Source organism: Pteronotus mesoamericanus, unplaced genomic scaffold, assembly GCF_021234165.1.
Source record: "Pteronotus mesoamericanus isolate MK-2021 breed Mesoamerican mustached bat unplaced genomic scaffold, CSHL_Meso_final scaffold_36, whole genome shotgun sequence".
Lineage (NCBI taxonomy): Eukaryota > Metazoa > Chordata > Mammalia > Chiroptera > Mormoopidae > Pteronotus > Pteronotus mesoamericanus.
The window spans coordinates 23,936,258-23,955,421 of NW_026555313.1; the positions used below are offsets into that span (position 1 = coordinate 23,936,258).

At 37.4% G+C, this 19,164-nt stretch overlaps 1 protein-coding gene across 1 annotated transcript in view; it reads left to right on the plus strand.

The window, feature by feature from the left end:
* CBL (Cbl proto-oncogene) overlaps positions 1-19,164 on the plus strand; it is a 127,338-nt gene that overhangs the window by 76,762 nt on the left and 31,412 nt on the right. Inside the window, exons 3-9 of the mRNA XM_054592411.1 lie at positions 2,641-2,787; positions 5,199-5,355; positions 10,172-10,293; positions 10,637-10,774; positions 12,618-12,705; positions 13,081-13,212; positions 13,411-13,614. Coding sequence (XP_054448386.1) covers positions 2,641-2,787; positions 5,199-5,355; positions 10,172-10,293; positions 10,637-10,774; positions 12,618-12,705; positions 13,081-13,212; positions 13,411-13,614 — 988 coding nt within the window. The remainder of the gene's footprint in view (positions 1-2,640; positions 2,788-5,198; positions 5,356-10,171; positions 10,294-10,636; positions 10,775-12,617; positions 12,706-13,080; positions 13,213-13,410; positions 13,615-19,164) is intronic.

The following is a 19,164-nucleotide window of genomic DNA, read 5'->3' on the forward strand; positions in this document are numbered from 1 at the left end:
GTTGTATTAATATTGAGGCTCAGTGCACTGTGCTTGCAGTCTGGTGTCCTGCTGAAATAGTAAGTAAAGTCTTTGGGAATAATTTGTGCTTTGAAGATTTGCTACCAGGTTATCTGATTCAGAATTCTCTGTGATAATTCTGATCTTTTTTCTTTTTCTTTTGAAATAGCAAAAATCCTAATCAGCAGTAATCGAAGGCTCTCAAAGTGCAAGTAGGAAAACAGAAATGGAGTTTAGGCATTAGATAAGTGCTTGCATTTGAGCTATTTAGCATATAAATTATTTTAAGACTATCTTCAAGGAATATTAATATTTATTATTTTTGTAGGTGCTTTCAGAAAACAAATAGGAAACTAGAAAGAAAATAACTTGCAACAAGTACAGGAAGACAAGTATCAAAAAACTGAAGCTGATTTGTTGGCATTCTTAATTGAAAGATTTCAGCAGGATTTTGCAGAAAAAGTCAGGGCAGAGAGAATTGGTTACTTTGGTACAGCATTTTATCCAGGAAAGTCAAAGGTGGGAATGATGGTGACTCTCCAGTATAACATAAGAAAAGAAAAATCTATACTAAAAATAATTTTGTAAGTCAGTCCAATTGGATCGTGAATTTACTTGAAATTTTATGGTCCACTTGTATGACAAGAGTAGACTTTTGAGTACACAAATATTAATTATTGAGGAAAGGGAAAATAAGCAAGTGTAATCAGTAGATGTTTTGGTGTATAACAATATCTAAAGCATTGATACCTTGTTTTTTGTGACAGTACCATTAAAGATAAAGGTAATCTGCCTAAAAGACATACCTAAAAGTAGAGCTATTATCTGGTGTGTTTAATTGATACTGTCTTTATAATCACATCGGTTATTAGAATGGAGTTAACTAATTGTTAAAATAGAGTAGTAGCACATACACTGATGTAGAAATTTTTACATAGTTTGGATGTTAAATTTTACATAGTTTGGATGTTAACATTTTATTTTTGTAAAGTAAGAGGAGTTTTTTGTAAAACCTGATTTAGTGAAAGTATTCATTAGGTCTGGATATTTAAATCCTTTTTATTGATAATTTTAATTTGTATGAGTTATATATTTTTTAAAGATTTTATTTATTTATTTTTAGAGACAGGGGAAGGGAGGAAGAAAGAGAGGGAGAGAAACATCAATGTGTGGTTGCCTCTCCCCTGCTCCCTACTGGGGACCTGGCCTGCAACCCAGGCATGTGCCCTGGCTGGGAATATAACCAGTGACCCTTTGGTTTGCAGGCTGGCACTCAATCCACTGAGCCACACCAGCCAGGGCAGTTGTATGTTATTTTTGTTATCCAATATAGCTTATGCAAAGCAGGAAATGATATATTTTGCTTTTCTAACATTTTCTCTTTGAGTTGAGTGGTTATAGCAGTGTACACATTCTTATACTTACTTATTTGTTGAATACTCTTATATGTCACCCTAAAATAGTAAATTTGTTAGTTCATGCTCAGGGTTATTGGGCCTGATTAATTTAAGATTCAAAGCCTTAAAATATATTACTGTCAAATTTCTTTTTTCTAATTTACCATACAGCCTCATCTATTTGAATGGAGGGAATAGGAGTGGACCTGGTGGATTCAGCAGACTTTCTGCCATTATATTTACATCTTTCATATGATATTAGGCCAAAAACAATTTCTAAAGCCCTTCTTTAAACAAAGATAATATCAGAGTGCAGCTGACCCTTGAAAAATGCAGGGGTTGAGGTGCCTGGGACCCCCCTCCCTACCCCTCACTCACACAGTCAAAAATCCATGTATGACTTCCTCCTAAGACTGAACTGCTAATAGCCTACTATTGACTAGAAGCCTTACTGATAACATAAGCAGTTGATTAACACAGGCCCTGGCCAGGTAGCTCAGTTGTTTAGAGCTGTGTCCCTATGTGTCAAGGTTGCGGGTTTGATCCCCGATCAGGGCATATAAAAGAATTAACGAATGAATGCATAAATAAGTGGAACAACAAATCAATATTTCTCTCTCCTCACCCTTCCTCTCTCTTTCTAAAATCAATAAACATTTAAAAAAAAAACTACTTAACACAGATTTTATATGTGTATTGTATTCTGTATTCTTATAATAAAGCTAGAGAAAAGAAAATGTTAGGAAAATCATGAGAAAGAGAAAATACATTTACTGTCCTACATGTATTTATTGAAAAAATTCTGTGTATATGTGAACATGCACAGTTTAAATCCATATTGTTCAAGGGTCAACTGTATTAATACTGTCAACAGCACATTCCTTCTCATCTTCCCTAGATTTATGTATCTTTGATAATAATTGGCCTAAAATATATTCGAAGTTTTTTTTTTTAAGTCTTCACCTGAAGACAAGATATGTTTTTATTGATTTTAGAGCAGGGGTAAGAGAGAGAAGAGAAACATTGATTGGTGGCCTCCCAAATGCACCCTGACTGGGGATTGAACCCACAACGTTTTGGTGTACAGCTTGATGCTTCAACCAACTTGAACACCCAGCCAGGGCTGAAGAGAGTTTTTATAAATGTATTTTAATGTTCATATATTATATACCTGGTGAATTGAGTACATTTAAGACAAAAATAACTTTATGTATTTAATTATTGTACTTATGATCATTTGTAGGCGAAACCTTACCAAACTGTCCCTGATCTTCAGCCACATGCTGGCAGAACTGAAAGGAATCTTTCCAAGTGGACTCTTTCAAGGAGACACATTTCGAATTACTAAAGCAGATGCTGCAGAATTTTGGAGGAAAGCTTTTGGGGAAAAGTAAGTTCTCAAAATAATGAATTATAAAGAACTAAAGCTTGTATTGTGAGTTTAGTGTTTTACTAATGAAATTTTAGAACAGGAAAACATAGAGTAAAATAATGACTCTTTGTGTAAATATATACAGCTTTGGTAAACCTAGACTCTTTTTCTTGCCTTTTTTTTTAAAAAAAAAGAAATAAGCCTTCCCTTTCTTTCTTTAAAAAAAGAAAATGGCTGGTGTGGCTCATTGGATTGAGTGCCAGCCTGCGAACCAAAGTGTTGCTCGTTCTATTCCCAGTGAGAGCATGTGCCTGGGTTGCAGGCAAGGTCCCCAGTAAGGGGCATGCAAGAGACAACCACACATTGATGTTTCTCTCCCTCTTATACTCCCTCCTTTCCCCTCTCTCTAGAAATAAATAAATAAAATCTTTTTTTTTTTTTTTAAAGAAATAAGCCTTTGTCAATTCAGTTGAAACCCATGCTCTTTGAAAACTCTTCCTCTCCCTCTCCATTATACTTTTCATTGACAATCATGTTTCAGATTACTTGCTATTGCAAACAGTGTTGCAGTGAACAAAACTTTATCTTCATTTACAAGAGTTTCTCCATATTCACATATGTAGGAGTGGAATCGCTGAGTTAGGGGGTTTCACATCTCCTGCTTTGCCAAATTGCTTTCGAAAGTGGTTGTATCAGTTCATATTCCTGTAAGTAGAACACGGGTTCCAGAAGCTTTGCAATTTGACCAACACTGGCAATAGGAATTGATACCATATTTGGTTTGTATGCCTAATTACGTGAGAGATGGAGCATCTTTTCACATTTATGACTAGTCGGGATTCTTATTCTGACTTGCCTGTTGCTCTTCCTGACTTACCCATTTTTACCCATTTTGCTGTTGAGCTGTCTTTTTCATTTTCTAAGGTACTAATTATTTGTTACATTACAAATATATTCTGCTAGTCTATGGCTTGTCTTTCCATCTTGTTATGTTGTCTTTTGAAATAGTTTTAAATTACATAGATTCATGAGTCAAGCTTATGTTTTTAAGTATATTAATATAAATGTTGTTACATATCTGAAAATTTTTAAGAATTCCTCACCTGAGGATATATTCACTGATATTAGAAAGGGAGGGGGGTGGGAAGTTGAGGGTGGGGGGAGAGAGAAATATCGATCAGTTGTGTCCCATCCATGCCCTGACTGGGGAGTGAACCCACAATCTAGGTATATATCCTGATAAGGGATCGAATCTGCAACCTTTTGGTGCACAGGAAAAACTCCAACTAACTGAGCCACCTGCAGAGCTATATCTGAAATTTTTTTATTTTTAAAGATTTTATTTATTTACTTTTAGATTGAGGGGAAGAGAGAGAGAAAGAGAGGGAGAGAAACATTGATGTGCTAGGGACACATCCATCGGTTGCCTCTTGCATGCCCTCAACTGGGGTTTTGGCCTGCGACCCAGGCATGTGCCCTGACTAGGAATCGAACTGGTGACCCTTCAGCTCACAGGCTGGCACTCAATCCACTGAGCTACGCCAGCCAGAGCATCTGTATTTGAAATTTTGAATCAGAGAAATGAAAAAGGTAGAAAACAATACAATTTCTTAGTTGAATATACAAATCCTAATGTGTCTCTTTCAATGTCACCTTTATTTTTTTTAAATTAGGTTTACATATAAAATACACAATAATGAGGAATTTTTAAAAAACCTAATTGAAGAGGATGTCAATAAGTTTAAATTTGTTCCTTTAACTTAATAACAACATTAGAAAAGAGTTCAAAACACTACTTGATTTTCAGGCAAGCAAATGCATAAGCTTTTCAAAGGCTTTATTTGTTTTAAAGATCTTAAGAAAGAGAAATGCCATAATATCTTTTGCTAGCCTTATCTGGGGTTTAATCAGTCTTATGTTCAATAATTTCTCCCTCACCTGTATCAGAACTCTCTTTTTCATGTACCTTAAGCCTATTTCCTCCTGTCTAGTCCTTGATGGTGTGATTTCCTCAAAGAACTCACAATGTTGTACATGGTTTTAAAAAATTAGCTTAAACATAGGCTTTCAGTTAGTGAAGGTTTGGCCCATAGATCACATTTATTATATAAAAAGAGTACTCTCACCTTTCTTTCTATACTTCTCTATTAGAACAAATGTCTGAAGAAAGATGAGAAAGAAGATTAATTTGTGACATTCTGCCAAAGAACAGTGGAAAAAGGCTTCTATTATTAATATACTCACTAGGAAGTTAAGAAGTTTATAATTTATTTCCTTTCTGTTCTCAATCCAAAATATAGATCAGCTTCTTTAAGTGCATTGAAATTGGTATCGGGAGCTTAATGTGGCTATCATTTCCTTGATTATAGCAATGCCCAGAATTATCTGTTTCTCACTCTGTGCCTTCTCACCCACCCACTTCATCCCAGGACAATAGTCCCTTGGAAGAGCTTCCGACAGGCCCTTCATGAAGTACATCCCATCAGTTCTGGGCTGGAGGCCATGGCTCTGAAATCCACAATTGATCTGACCTGCAATGATTATATTTCAGTTTTTGAATTTGACATCTTTACACGACTCTTTCAGGTAGGATACTAAAATGTTGGTTAAAGTAGGTATTGCTGCTGAAGAGGAAGGTTTAAAACTTAACATTTTGGATTTAGCCTATTATAAAAGTATTTGAATTCTAGAAACTATAAGCAAAAAAAGATTAAAACTACTTTGTGCTTATATTTCTATATAGGTATAGAAATATAAAAGCATACACAGTGTTTTTGGGTAAAAATAATAATTATGCAATCTGCTTTCTTCCCCTCACATTTATAATCATTCTTTGTTATTATATTCTTCTGCAATTTTTTTTTGGTTGAAACAATTTTTAATATTCATATACAAAAGTGAGCACTGAGTCTTTTTTATTATCTTAGACACATTCAGGTCTAACAGCCAAAATGTGCAGAAGCAAGCTCGTACTCTGCCATCCACAGTACCATTCTGTGATTTAAGCCGCTGCCAGCCCTCCCTCTTTTCCAGCATACAGAGAAATTTGCAGTGGCTGCTTTTACACTACAGCTGTACGACATTTTGTATTTCATATAGTGTGCACATCAAAACAAAACAGTTGTTAATGGTCAGGGGTATGTCCTTCCCAATGGCCCCCACAGTGAGCTACTGAGGAGATCTTCCAGTCGATTTAGCAAAAGATGTGGGATGGCCAGAGCCTGAGTAACGATCTGCATTGCCACACTCTGGTATCAGAAGACAGAAGTAGTAAGTCAGGATAGCTTGGAGGGCACAGTTGCAAGTAGGGAGTCTCTCCATGAGACAACATGGGGAAAATTCTCCTAACCAGATTTAGATAGGTCAGTGTGCTCAAGTTTAAAAAAAAATCAGGAGTTCAAACACTATTGAATATTCAAACTTCTGCCAAGACAGGTCAAGTAATAGCAGTAACAATCTAGATCTTTCCAGGAAGTGAAGGTAGAGCCCCTGGCATTCTTCCTGACAGCCCTGTGTTAGGCCCTAGAAGGAGCTGCTGCTCCTGTAGTTGCTGCTGTTCCATCTGCAGCTTCTCAGTGTCAAAGACAACAGGAAGAACCAGGATCATGAAGGAAGTTGTCCCAATTCACAAGGCTGCCCTGGAAACCTTGTACATTTTTTGAGCTACAAAGAAGGAGAGCTCAAAAGTAGCTCTGGCCACAGACTGGATCCTCTCTAGAAACAACTCCGTCAGACTCCAGAGTCTCTCCAACCAGGTTTTATTTGGTTCCTCATCATCTTCCTTTTCCACCTGCTCCTCAGTCCTCTTGGCATCCCTTTTTGGAGGCATTTGTTCTGGAGACAGGGGAGCCCCAGGACTGATAGCAGAGATGGCTGTGCCGTGGCTGTACGGGGACCTGCATCATTTTAATTGTTGTAGAATGTCCAGAAAATGGGCATATAGTCATGTGCTACGTAACAACAGGGATTTCTTTTTGAGAAATGCATTGTTAGCCAGTTTTGTTTTTGTGCAAACATCATAGAGTGCACTTACACACACCTAGGTGGTATGGCCTATACACATCTAGGCTATGATAGTCTATTGTTGCCAGATTACAAACCTTTATAGCATGTTACTGTACTGAATACTGTGGGTAGTTGTAACACAGTGGTAAAGTATTTGTGTATCTAAATATAGAAAAGGTACACGAAAAATAAGGTATAAAAGATAAAAACTGGTACACTTATATGGGCAACTACCATGAATGGAGCTTGCAGGACTGGAAGTTGCTCTGGTGAGTCATTGAGTGAGTGGTGAATGAATATGAAGGTCTAGGATGTTAATGTGTACTTCTGTAGATTAAAAACACTATACAGTTAGGCTATATTAAATTTATAAAACAGTGTGAGACTAAATCAAGCACAAAAGAAAATGATACCTTCAAGATATGTGGTAAACACAAGAGGTGTGAGGCTGCTACTGGTATGACAAGGCATACTGTTTTACAGCACTTTTTTTTATAAGTAAAAGAGTACACTCTAGAATAACAATAAAAAGTATCGTATGGTAAATATATAAACCAGTAATGTAGTCATTTATTATCAGTAGCAAATACTATGTAGTGTTATAATTGGGTGTGTATACTTTTATGTGACTGGCAGCACAGTAGATTTGTTTACACCAGCATCACTACAAACACATAACGCAATGCACTACAATGTTATGATGGCTATGTTGTTCGTTGGTGATAGGATTTTTTTTAGCTCCATTATAATCTTAATGGGACCACCATGGTATCTGTGGTCAGTCATTGACCAAAACATCATTATGCTGTACATGACTATAATGTGATATATTTAATCAGTTCTCTATTGTTGGACAATTGTGTATGTTTCCAACTTTTCTTCTATTTTACTGAAATTTTTGACTTCCAATCAAGATGGAGGTGTAGGTAAACACAGCTTGCCTTCTTGCACAACCGTGGCAAAAATTACACTAAACAGTAAAACAACTATCACCCAGAATTGTCAGAAAATCAAGCTGAATGGAAGTCTGACAACCAAGGAATTACAGAAGTCATATTCATCAAGATGGGTAGGATGGGCAGAGACACAAAGACAGAGACATGGAATGGGCAGTCCCATACCCACGTATGGTGGGTAAACATTGGAAGGGATACCTCGGGAGCGAGGGATCCCAGACCCGCACCAAACCACCCAGCCCAAGGTTCCGGTGCCAGGAAGATAAGTTCCCATAACTTCTGGCTGTAAAAATCAGTGGGGATTGGGGCAGAGAAAGAAACTGTGGGATTCTCAGGCGTCTCCTATTAAAGGGCCTACAATGGACTTGGGACTTACACAGACTCACTCCCTCTGGGCTCTAGCACCAGGGCAGCAGCTGGAAGGACATCTGTGGCATACGGGGAGAAACTGAAGTGTCTGGCATCAGGGCGAGTGCTGGGGGACAGCTTCCTCCTGGACACCCCAGAGGCCAGGCAGCAGCCATTGTCCCTTTTCTGGGCCCTCCCCCACACAGAGCCACACAGTGGCAACACCATATCTGAGACTCCATCAACCTGGTTGACACAGGTTGCCCTACCCTGGCGAATACCGAAGGTTCTGTCCCATCCAACTTACGGGTGCGCTTTCCTACGATAGGCCACGCTACCAAGACAGGGAGTCAGAGCAGCTCTACCTAATACATAGAAACAAACACAGGGAGGCTGCCAAAATGAGGAGACAAAGAAATATGGCCCAAATGAAAGAACAGAACAAAACTCCAGGAAAGGAACTCAACAAAATGGAGATAAGCAATCTGTCAGATGCAGAGTTCAAAAGACTGGCTATTAGGTTGCTCAGGGAACTCACTGGGTACTTCAACAGCATAAAAAAAGACCCAGGCAGAAACGAAGGTTACACTAAGGGTAATGAAGAAAAATTTACAGGAAACCATCAGTGAAGTGGATGGAGCTGAGACTCAAATCAATGATTTGGAACATAAGGAAGGAAAAAACATTCAATCAGAACAGCAAGAAGAAAAAATAATCCAAAAAAAAACCCCCAAAACAAAACATAGTGTAAGCAGCCTCAAGTAATCCAACATTTGCATCATAGGGGTGCCAGAAGGAGAAGAGAAAGAGCAAGAAATTGGAAATCTGTCCAAAAAAATAACAAAGGGAAACATCCCTATTTGGTGAAGGAAATAGACATACAAGTCCAGGAAGCACCGAGAGTCCCAAACAAGGACGCAGAGAGGACCACACCAAGACACATCATAATTAAAATGCCAAAGGTTAAAGAGAGAATCTTAAAAGCAGCAAAAGAAAAACAGAGAGTCACCTACAAAGGAGTTCCCCTAAGACTGTCAGCTGATTTCTCAAAAGGAACTTTGCAGGCTAGAAGAGACTGGCAAGAAGTGTTCAAAGTGATGAAAAGCAAGGACCTACAGCCTAGATTACTTTCTCCAGCAAAGCTAACATTTAGAATTGAAAGGCAGATCAATTTCTTCCCAGACAAGGTAAAGCTAAAGGAGTTCGTCATCACCAAGCCATTATTATATGAAATGTTAAAGGGACTTATTAAGAAAAAGATGAAAACCAAAACTATGAACATTAGAATGGCAACAAAATCACAACGGTCAACAGTGGAATCTGAAAAACAAACTAAGCAAACAAGCAGAACAGAAACAGAATCACAGATACGGAGATCATTTGGAGGGTTATCAGGTGGGAGGGGGAAGGGAGAGAACGGGGGCGGGGGGGGGGGGAGATGCAGGGATTAAGAAGTACAAATTGGAAGGTACAGAGTAGATGGGGATGTTAAGGACAGTAGAGGAAATGGAGTAGCCAAAGAACTTGGATGCATGACCCATGGACATGAACTAAATGGAGGTATTGCCAGAGGGAATGGGGGAGGGCAGGAGGGCACAAAGGGGAAAATATTGCTATTATACAGCTGTAATAGTATAATCAGAAACTTATTTTTAAAAAAGAAGTTCTTGACTGTTAATATTGAGATAATGATGCTTCAAAAAGAACTCAAAGTTTTGTCTTTTTTTTTAAAGATAATGTGTGTGAGACAACTTGCATAAACCTTTGTTTGGATCTTCTTAGTTGCACATGTAGTCCCTGCCTTATCATGTTCTTTTGTTTATTGTTATTTAACCTCACTACTGTTAGGTTTAGAATATTTTGATCTTCATTTTGTAAAGTTAAGTTTTCCCTGTAAGGATATATTTGTTTCTTCTTAGCTTTTTTAAATTCTTATCTCCCAAACATGTTTGTCTTCCCTCAAAGTGACAGTGCAATTGAAAGTTTGTGACAGTAAATGGAGAATTTATAATTGAGAATTGTGGTTCTTTGTCACTCTGCGAATGGTTGTATGTCTTGAGCCAGATGGTCTTACTGATCTCTTGTTTCCTTAGCCCTGGTCCTCTTTGCTCAGGAACTGGAATAGTCTTGCTGTAACTCACCCTGGTTACATGGCCTTCCTGACATATGATGAAGTAAAAGCTCGGCTCCAGAAATTCATTCACAAACCTGGCAGGTCAGTGCCATGAATTAAAGGAGCCTACTCTCCTGAATTTTATTTTCTTATGCTCTTTGTTAACTCATAGGAGAAACAATCTTTTATTAGTTTCCCAGTGGCTGTGTTTCTGCAGTTTATCAGAGGAATTGACTGTTTATCAGAGGAATTAACTCATTCAGATCTGATGATTTGATAAATACTTTCAGGCCACTTCAGAATTGGGCTTATGTGTCTTTTTCTTTTTTTATGCGTCTGGAGTCATTGAAGAATCTGTTAATGATGGTCCTTTTGATTTTTGTCCCTGTGGTACCTTCTACCTTAACATGAGCTTATCAAAGAATCTTTTTATCTCTATTCCCAGTTACATTTTCCGGCTGAGCTGTACTCGCCTGGGTCAGTGGGCTATTGGGTATGTCACTGCTGATGGGAACATTCTCCAGACAATCCCTCACAATAAACCTCTCTTCCAAGCACTGATTGATGGCTTCAGGGAAGGCTTGTGAGTACATACCGTTTACCATCTGCTAGAGTCTAGGAACTTAGGCGCTGCAAAACTTCATCGTTAATCACTCTATTTCGGGTTCCTTCTACAGATTAAGATTCAGGGAACATATTAACTGTTTATATTGTTTTGACCTTCAGGTTCTGTAGAATTTCTGTTTTTACTTAAAAGGGATTCCTTGGGTGAAATAATTTTGTCTACTGGTTCATTTATTACTGAGTAAACTTTGTCATTTTCCTTTTTCAAATGTTAACTTATATTCAAGTCTGTGTCAGATGTAAAATTATACCAGTTGTCAGAAAATGTTACCAGTTATTTAACTAGTCAACATTAGAGTGATTCGATTTTTGTTCCTTATGACAGCAGGCTCAGTGGCCTTCATCCTGACTTCACACTGGTTCCGCAGCGTTTCTTCAGGCTTTGGGCTCTTGTAATTTATGCTAATATTTATAACTAAGTTCTTATTTATTCCAGAATTGCTATTCCTTTGGGAATTCAAATTGATTGTCAGTTGGTAAGCACTGAAAGTACTAACAGTTGACCAGGTATCAGAAAACTTGCATTTTAAGGTGATTAGGGAAATCCATTATCCATTATGCATTATCTTCTACAGTAGCATTAGAGTTTCCCCAAATGCCAGAACAGGTCGGTTTTAGAACCTTCCTGGTAGATGATCTGAGTAGCTTAATTTGCTTCCTGTTATATTTCTTTTAAATTTGTGTCTCTCAATGTTAAATCTGTAAAAAAGGGTGTTTCAGGTGTTTGATCAAAGAACAAATGCAGTTTGCCTTGGCTAGGTAGTCATCTGGTTAGCGTGTTGTCACCATATGCAGGGTTGTAGGTTCAATCCCCAATCAAGGCACATACAAGATTCAACCAATTAATGCATAAATCAGTGGAATAATAAATCTTTCTCTCCTTCCCTTCCTCTCTCTTTCCTCCCCTCCCCCCTCTTCCCCTCCCCCCCTCCCCCTCCTCCTCTCCCCCCTCCTCCCCGCCACCCCTTATCCATGTCCTTCTCTCCCTTCCTCTCTTCTCTCAAATCCATACGTTGAAAAGAAAAAAGTCCCCGGCTGGTGTGGCTCAGTGGGTGGAGCATCGTCTCATAACCGAAAGGTTGTGGGTTTGATTCCTGGTTGGGCCACAAGCCTAGGTTGTGGGTTCATCCCCGGTCTGGGTGCAGGCACTTGTGACCCCTGGTCTGGATGCATACAATCCCTGTTTCCAGTGTGGATCCTGGGTCTGGGTGCTTATGAAAGCAACCAGTTGATTCTTCTCTCGCATTGATGTTTCTCTTTCTCCCTTCCTCCCTCTCTCTACAAAAAGCAAATGAAAATGTCCTAGAGTGAGGATAAAAAGAATTTTTAAAAAAAGAAAATTCTGTTTAAATTAAGAATTTACACTTTGTGACCATCCAGTCTAGCTTTTTTGGCATAGCTTGCTCTGCCAAAGCTATGCCAAAGAAAGATAAATTTTTCTTTTTAAAGTGTTGTTTAAAAAAAGAAAAGAATATGTCACATAAGACTTTTATGGCTTGCAAAGCCTAATATATTTACTGTCAGTCCCTTTAGACAAAAAGTTTGTAAACCCCTCGATTAAAAAGATGGAGCCTGTGGCAATGTACCCTGTAGAAAGAATATCAGTGTTAGGAGAATATCTTCATGGAACTGTTCTGTGTTATTTGGGTTTTGTTTTTTTTTTAATAATAGTAAAATGTTATCTTTGCACTTTCCCAAAGTTGCTCTTTTCAGTGAGGGAATCCTAGATGTTATTTGTCTATGTTAGCAAGCAGTGATCAGTGGCTTCAATAAAATCCCAAGGCTGATTACTCTTGTTACAGCTATTTGTTTCCTGATGGACGGAATCAGAATCCTGACCTTACAGGCTTATGTGAACCAACTCCCCAAGACCACATCAAAGTGACCCAGGTGAATTTTGTTTTACATTATAACTATATAACCACTAGAGTCAAGCTTTAGTATGGACTTAATAGAACTGACAGTAGAATTGTACTAAGTGATTGGAACACTTAAATTTTAAACTGTTGACTAGATTAGTGAATTTATGTTGCATGTGGTTTTTCTTTAAACCATGCTGCTTAAAGTAAGACCAGGATGAGGTGATTTCTGTTATATCGGAGAGCATTGACCACTGCTATGAAACTTTTCTAAAAGCAGAATTTGTATAGACACTACAAATAGTTCTTTAATGTTTCCATTTTTAGCATTAATGGCTGCAGTCATTCATTCATTCAACAAATATCTGAAATAGGCTGAGTAATCTTGTATTTTTTTAAATTAAAGGAACAGTATGAATTATACTGCGAGATGGGCTCCACATTCCAACTGTGTAAAATATGTGCTGAAAATGATAAGGATGTAAAGATTGAGCCCTGTGGGCACCTCATGTGCACGTCCTGTCTTACATCCTGGCAGGTATGGTCCAAATCATGCATTTCCTCAGCTATGTAATCACTCTGAAGAACAGGGGATTATATATGGCCTGGTTTATGGGGTAGGTTTTAAATTTTTCTTTTTTTATTTTTTTTCATCTCTAGAAAATGTATTTCCTAGTGGATGACTATATTAAGTACTTTCAGATGTGCCTGTTACCATCTCCTGTTTTCTCTGCAGGAATCAGAAGGCCAGGGCTGTCCCTTTTGCCGATGTGAAATTAAAGGTACTGAGCCCATTGTGGTAGATCCATTTGATCCTAGAGGAAGTGGCAGCCTATTGAGGCAAGGAGCAGAGGGAGCTCCTTCCCCAAATTATGATGATGATGATGATGAACGAGCTGATGATTCTCTCTTTATGATGAAGGAATTAGCTGGTTCCAAGGTAAGACTGCAATGTAAGATACTGTGGCAAAATCTGTTATGAGTTGTATTCTAAAGCTATAGAGCACGTAATGACATCCAAAGTACAAGGAGTAATAATAGCTAATATTTATTGAGCATCTACTATGTCAGAGATACCATGTTAAGCACTTTTCCTATTTTAATGCATATAACCCTCTGAGTAGATACTATTATCATTTAACAGATGATGAAACTGAGGCACAGAAAGGTTAAGGTATTCGCTGAAGGTCACACGGATAGTAAGTTGAACCAGACTCTGTGGCCAGGCATTTTGACTTCAAGGCCCAACCTCTACTGTCTATATCCTAAAACTGGGCTTTACTCAGATAGCTTGGTGCAGAAAATGAAGGAGAATAAAAGAATTGGTCCCTATTTTGCTACTGTGACTAGAATATTTTGTTGTCTTTCTTCTAATGGAATCTGGGCATTAGAAAGTTAGCTTTGATGGGGAGAAAAAAGGCACTGTTAATAAACAAGTAAATGGCAACTTAAATGATTGCTGAGGGGTAGGAGATACCATGTAGAAACTAAACAAACTAGAAAGGCCCTAATAAAGATAAGAGAGATGAAGGCTAAAAAAAGGGTGTGATCAAATTCTGCCACATTGGATGGTAGGGTAAAACAGGGATTTATTCTCTAAATCTTAGAAGTCAGTCAGTCCATGTAGATTTTAGTAAATATAGGGCAAACAAAAGATTCTGATATGCTGCGTATTATCTAGCTTAGAATGTTAAAAATAATGTGGTGCATTTCCTTGGTACAAAAGAAGCCAGCACCTGACTGCCTGGCACATACTAGGTGCTCAATAAACATTGAAATCATTAATTTTATCTGTTAAATGATATCTGTCGTATCTTCTCCTCTGTGTCCTTAATGCCACCACCTTATTTCAGGTTCTCATCATCATCTGTTCTCCCTGCTACCAGAGTCGTTGATCTACAACACAAATCTTAACCACCTTATTCTTTTACTTCACACTCTTTGATGACTTTTCATTACTTAATGGGTTAAACTCATTCTCCTTTCCAGATACTTTGCACTCATAATCCTTTCCACTTCATATTCTGAGGTCCTACAAGGCTGAACCTCCTAAAATGTCACCTTTTGTCTTTTTTAAAAAAAGTTTTGTTATTTTATATGAGGTTTTTAAACTTATCTAAATTCTGTATTTTTTTAAAAATTTTATTTATTGTTCAAGTACAGTTGTCTCCATTTTCCTGCCTCCACTTTCCCCTGCCCCACCCACCCCGCAATCCTTCCCTGCTTTGGCTTTGTCCATGGGTCCTTTATACATGTTCCTTGACTTGACTTTTCCCCTTCTTTTCCTCTTCTCCTTTCGTCTTGGTAGCTTCCATGTAATGTAGCTGTTTTCATTTCCTAGGAAACCTTTCCAGACTGTACTCTGCTTTCCCCACCCCTAACCCACTCACATGTATTTGTACACATATAATCTAGGTTTGGCCTGATGTTTCTGGGATGCTGTGAATATGTCTGCCATAGAACTTACCACCTTGTAAGAATTTATTAAGCATATTTCCCTTTGTAAGTTCCTAGAAGGCAAGAGCCATGTCTCATTTGTAATTAGCTACTCAACATTGAGCACATAGTAATTACTTTGAATATTTGGGAATTGAAAACACTAAAACAGGAATCGATAAATTTATTTATGCTATATCAATAATGGATAGTTGAGGAAATCTGGACTGTTTGAATGCTACATTTTTGTTTTTTTGAAGTTAATAGTAGATTTGGCCCCTTATATAGGCTCTTTGATTTTTTTTTGATAGATTTATTTATTTATTATTTTTAGAGAGAGGGAAGGGAGGGAGAAAGACAGGGAGAGAAACACTGATGTGTGATAGAAACATTGATTGGTTGCCTCTCACATGCCCCCAAGCCAGGGTTCTGACCCGCAACACAGGCATGTGCCCTAACAAGGAATCAAACTAGACCTTTCAGTTTGCAGGACGATGCCCAACCTACTGAGGCACACCTGTCAGGGCTGGTTCCTTTGTAAGAGATTCATTTAACCACAATAGCAGTTTTATGTTCTTGCATAGATTGCTATTTGTTCATTCGTGAAAATTTACTGGCTACTCCTGGACTATTAGGGAAGCTGAACAATAAGAAGTGATCTTTAATATATGTATGTATTTGAAATTAAAATACTGTTTTTTAATTTTTTAACTTTTATAGATGAATTAATACTCATTGTGGAGAAACTGGCACTCGCGTTCAGTGTTGATGTGGGTACAAATTAATTTAGTCTTTTTGGAGGACCATTTGACAATCTGTCAAAATACATAATCTTTGCAGTTGGAATTAGCAATTCCATTTCTAAAAATTTATCCTTAAGAAAAACTTAGACAACTCTGGCTGGTGTCATTCACTTGGTGGAGCATCATCCAATAAAGCAAAAGGTCGCAGGTTTGATTCCCAGTCAGGGCACATGCCTAGGTTGCAAGTTTGGTCCCCAGTTCGGGGTCTTTGAGAGGCAACCAATCCATGTTTGTCTCTCACAGTTTCTCTCCCTTTCTCTCTCCTTTCCTTCTCCTCTCTCTAAAGTGAATGAGCATGTCCTTGGATGAAGATTTAAAAAAAAAAAGAAAGAAAGAAAAGAAACATTTAGACAAGGTCACAAAGCTATAGGTGTAATTATTCTTACAGCATTATTTCAAATAATAAAAAATTAAGAACAACTCACATGTCCACATATGTAAGTATTCTATTGCCATAACAAATTACTACAGATTTAGCATCTTAAAACAACAAATTTATTCTCCTACAGTTCTGTAGGTCACAATTCCAACACATGTCCCATTGGGCTAAAAACTCAGGGTGTTAGCAGGTCTATATTTCTTTCTGGAGGCTCTAGGGAAGACTCCGTTTCCTTACTCATTTGGATTTGGCAGAATTTAGTTCCTTTCCAGTTATAGGATTAAGTTCCCTTTTCCTTGCTGGTTGTGAGCTGACCTTATTCCCAGCTGCCAGAGGTCAGTTTCATTCTTTGGCTCCTGGACTCCTTTCCTCCTTTAATCTTGTCTCTGATGTTCTCTGCTTTTAAGGACTCAGTAGCTAGATTGGGCCCACCCCTGGTAATCTAGGATAATTCCCTCAATCTCAGGACCCTAACCTTAATCACATTAGCGAAGTTGCCAAATAAGGTATCACACTCACAGATTCTGGGTTTTAGGGTGTGAATCTTGTGGGGAGGGGGCTTAAGGCAGATCATTCTGCCCGTTATAGTCTATATAATGGAATGCTCTGTGGAATGAGTTCAGCTTGCATGTACTTGGGAAGAAAGCTGTCTAATGTGCTTTGCTTTAAAAATAACTGTATACTTTGTTTAGTTTCACCTTATTTCTGTAAAAATAATTTGGTTATAAAAATTTTTTACATTCATATGGAAAAAATTGGATGACTACACCGCAAATTACTGTTATTTCTGAGATACAAGTTCAGAGGACTGTAATTTTATGGAAAATTTGAATTTTTTAAAATTTGCAGTTAACATATTGCTTTTACAAGGTGTTTATTGTGCTAGCTAAACTTTGTTTTGAGTGCTGTATGGGATAAGAAACCTAAGACAAAGGCCCACAAGAAGCTAGTAGTTTTATTTGGGAAGAGAATATATGTGTAGGTGAAACACTATTTAACACAAGGCTGACAGTATACATTGGTTTCAGTTGTAGAGTACATACTTATTAAGTGCTAAAGGACTTTAGAGGAAAGATGAAAATGAACATTTTTTCCATAGCTGGTAAATATGAAAGATACTAAATTTACTCATTTAAATAAAAGTAATAGCCCTGGCTGGTGTGGCTCAGTGGATTGAACACTGGCCTGCGAATCAAAGGGTTGCCAGTTGATTCCAGGTCAGGGCACATGCCTGGGTTGTGGGCCAGGTCAGGTCCTCAGTAGGGGGTACACTAAACGCAACCACACATTGATGTTTCTCTTCCTTTCTTTCTTTCCCCCTTCTCCTCTGTCTAAAATAAATAAATAAAATCTTTAAAAAAAAAAGTAATAAATGTACACTATAGCCCCCTGGCCTGATAGCTCAGTTGGTTAGAGCATTGTCCCAGTATGCCAAGGCTGCGGATGCAATCATCCGGTCATGGCACATAGAAGAATCAACCAATGAATGCATGAATGGGTGCAACAACAAATTGATATTTCTCTCTCCCTCTCTCTCCCTCCTTCCCTCCATCCTCCTCTTCCTCTGTCTAAAAAAATAAAAAAGAATGTATGCAGTAAAAATTCAAGTAGAGAGAAAACAGCTTCCTGCATTGTTACTTAGTTGTTTGGTAATTTAGTCTTTTCTTAATGGACATTTCATACTGTTTTCAGAGGTATATACATGTTGGTATTCTTTTGCATACCTAACTTTAGGGTAAATTTCTAGCAGTGTAATTGCTGGATAAAAATTTTTTATGGAAAAATTTAAACTGATAGGGTGGAGGAATATAATTAGGGGCGGAGGCACATGGAAATTTCACAAAAAAAGTGGTACTTCATTTCTTAGCTGAGTGATAGGTACTGTATGGGTGTTTTATTATTCTTTGTACTTGATTGACAGTTTGTATAAGGTAAGAATAAAACATTTGTATGAATAAAATATTTGAGTAAAAATATTTTACTCCTCTTAATAGATATTAAAATTTGTCCCCAATTTTTGTCCTAAAATCACTCCTAAAGGTATAAGAGACTATGAAAGTGCCTGTTTTGTCACATCCTGATAGCTATTGATTGTTGTTTTGTTACTGTTTGTTTTGTTTTCATTTGTTTTTAATATAGTAAATCTACTTTTTAAAAATTCCATTTGATAAACACACGAAGTTTTTAAAAAGTTTAAAAGAATTGCTAACAGGCTTACAGAAACTTTGGTTTCCTGCCTATAACCCTCCAACTGCTTTCTGTGTTCCATATAGATTTTTCAGCTCTAAAAACTGTTCCTTAATCATAGGCTTATACTGCTTTTTCTTGATTCTTCAATATTAGTTGTCTCTTCACTTCAGGTATTGTAGAAATGGATTTAGATCTCTTATTACCATCTTCCTTTCTACTCTATATGTTCCCACTATATTTATCTTACTGTTTTTGGCTAAATTGATGTTCAGTGTTTAAATGATACTGCTTTCCAATGTGCCAAATAATATATTAACTATAATGTAAATACTTTTGTTTTTCCTGGGATAATTGCTTTATTTTTATTTCCTTAAATTTCAGTTTGTACCTATCAGTGCCCAGTGTTACCATGCCATCAAACGTCCTCTCAATATAATTTTCTAGAAAGTAAATTGTATTAACATTCTAGTATATATTAGGTTGGCCAAAAAGTTCAATTGGTCTTTTCTGTAAGATGGCTCTAGTAGTACTTAGTTGTCTTTAACTTCATTTGAAACAATTTTGTTAGATTATATTGTGGCAGCTGTCATATCAGCGGTACATTTAAGAAAACATCAAAATTGGTGAATTTTTGTGCAGCCATTTTAATATTGAAGATGGAAGAAAATATGTAACATTTTTG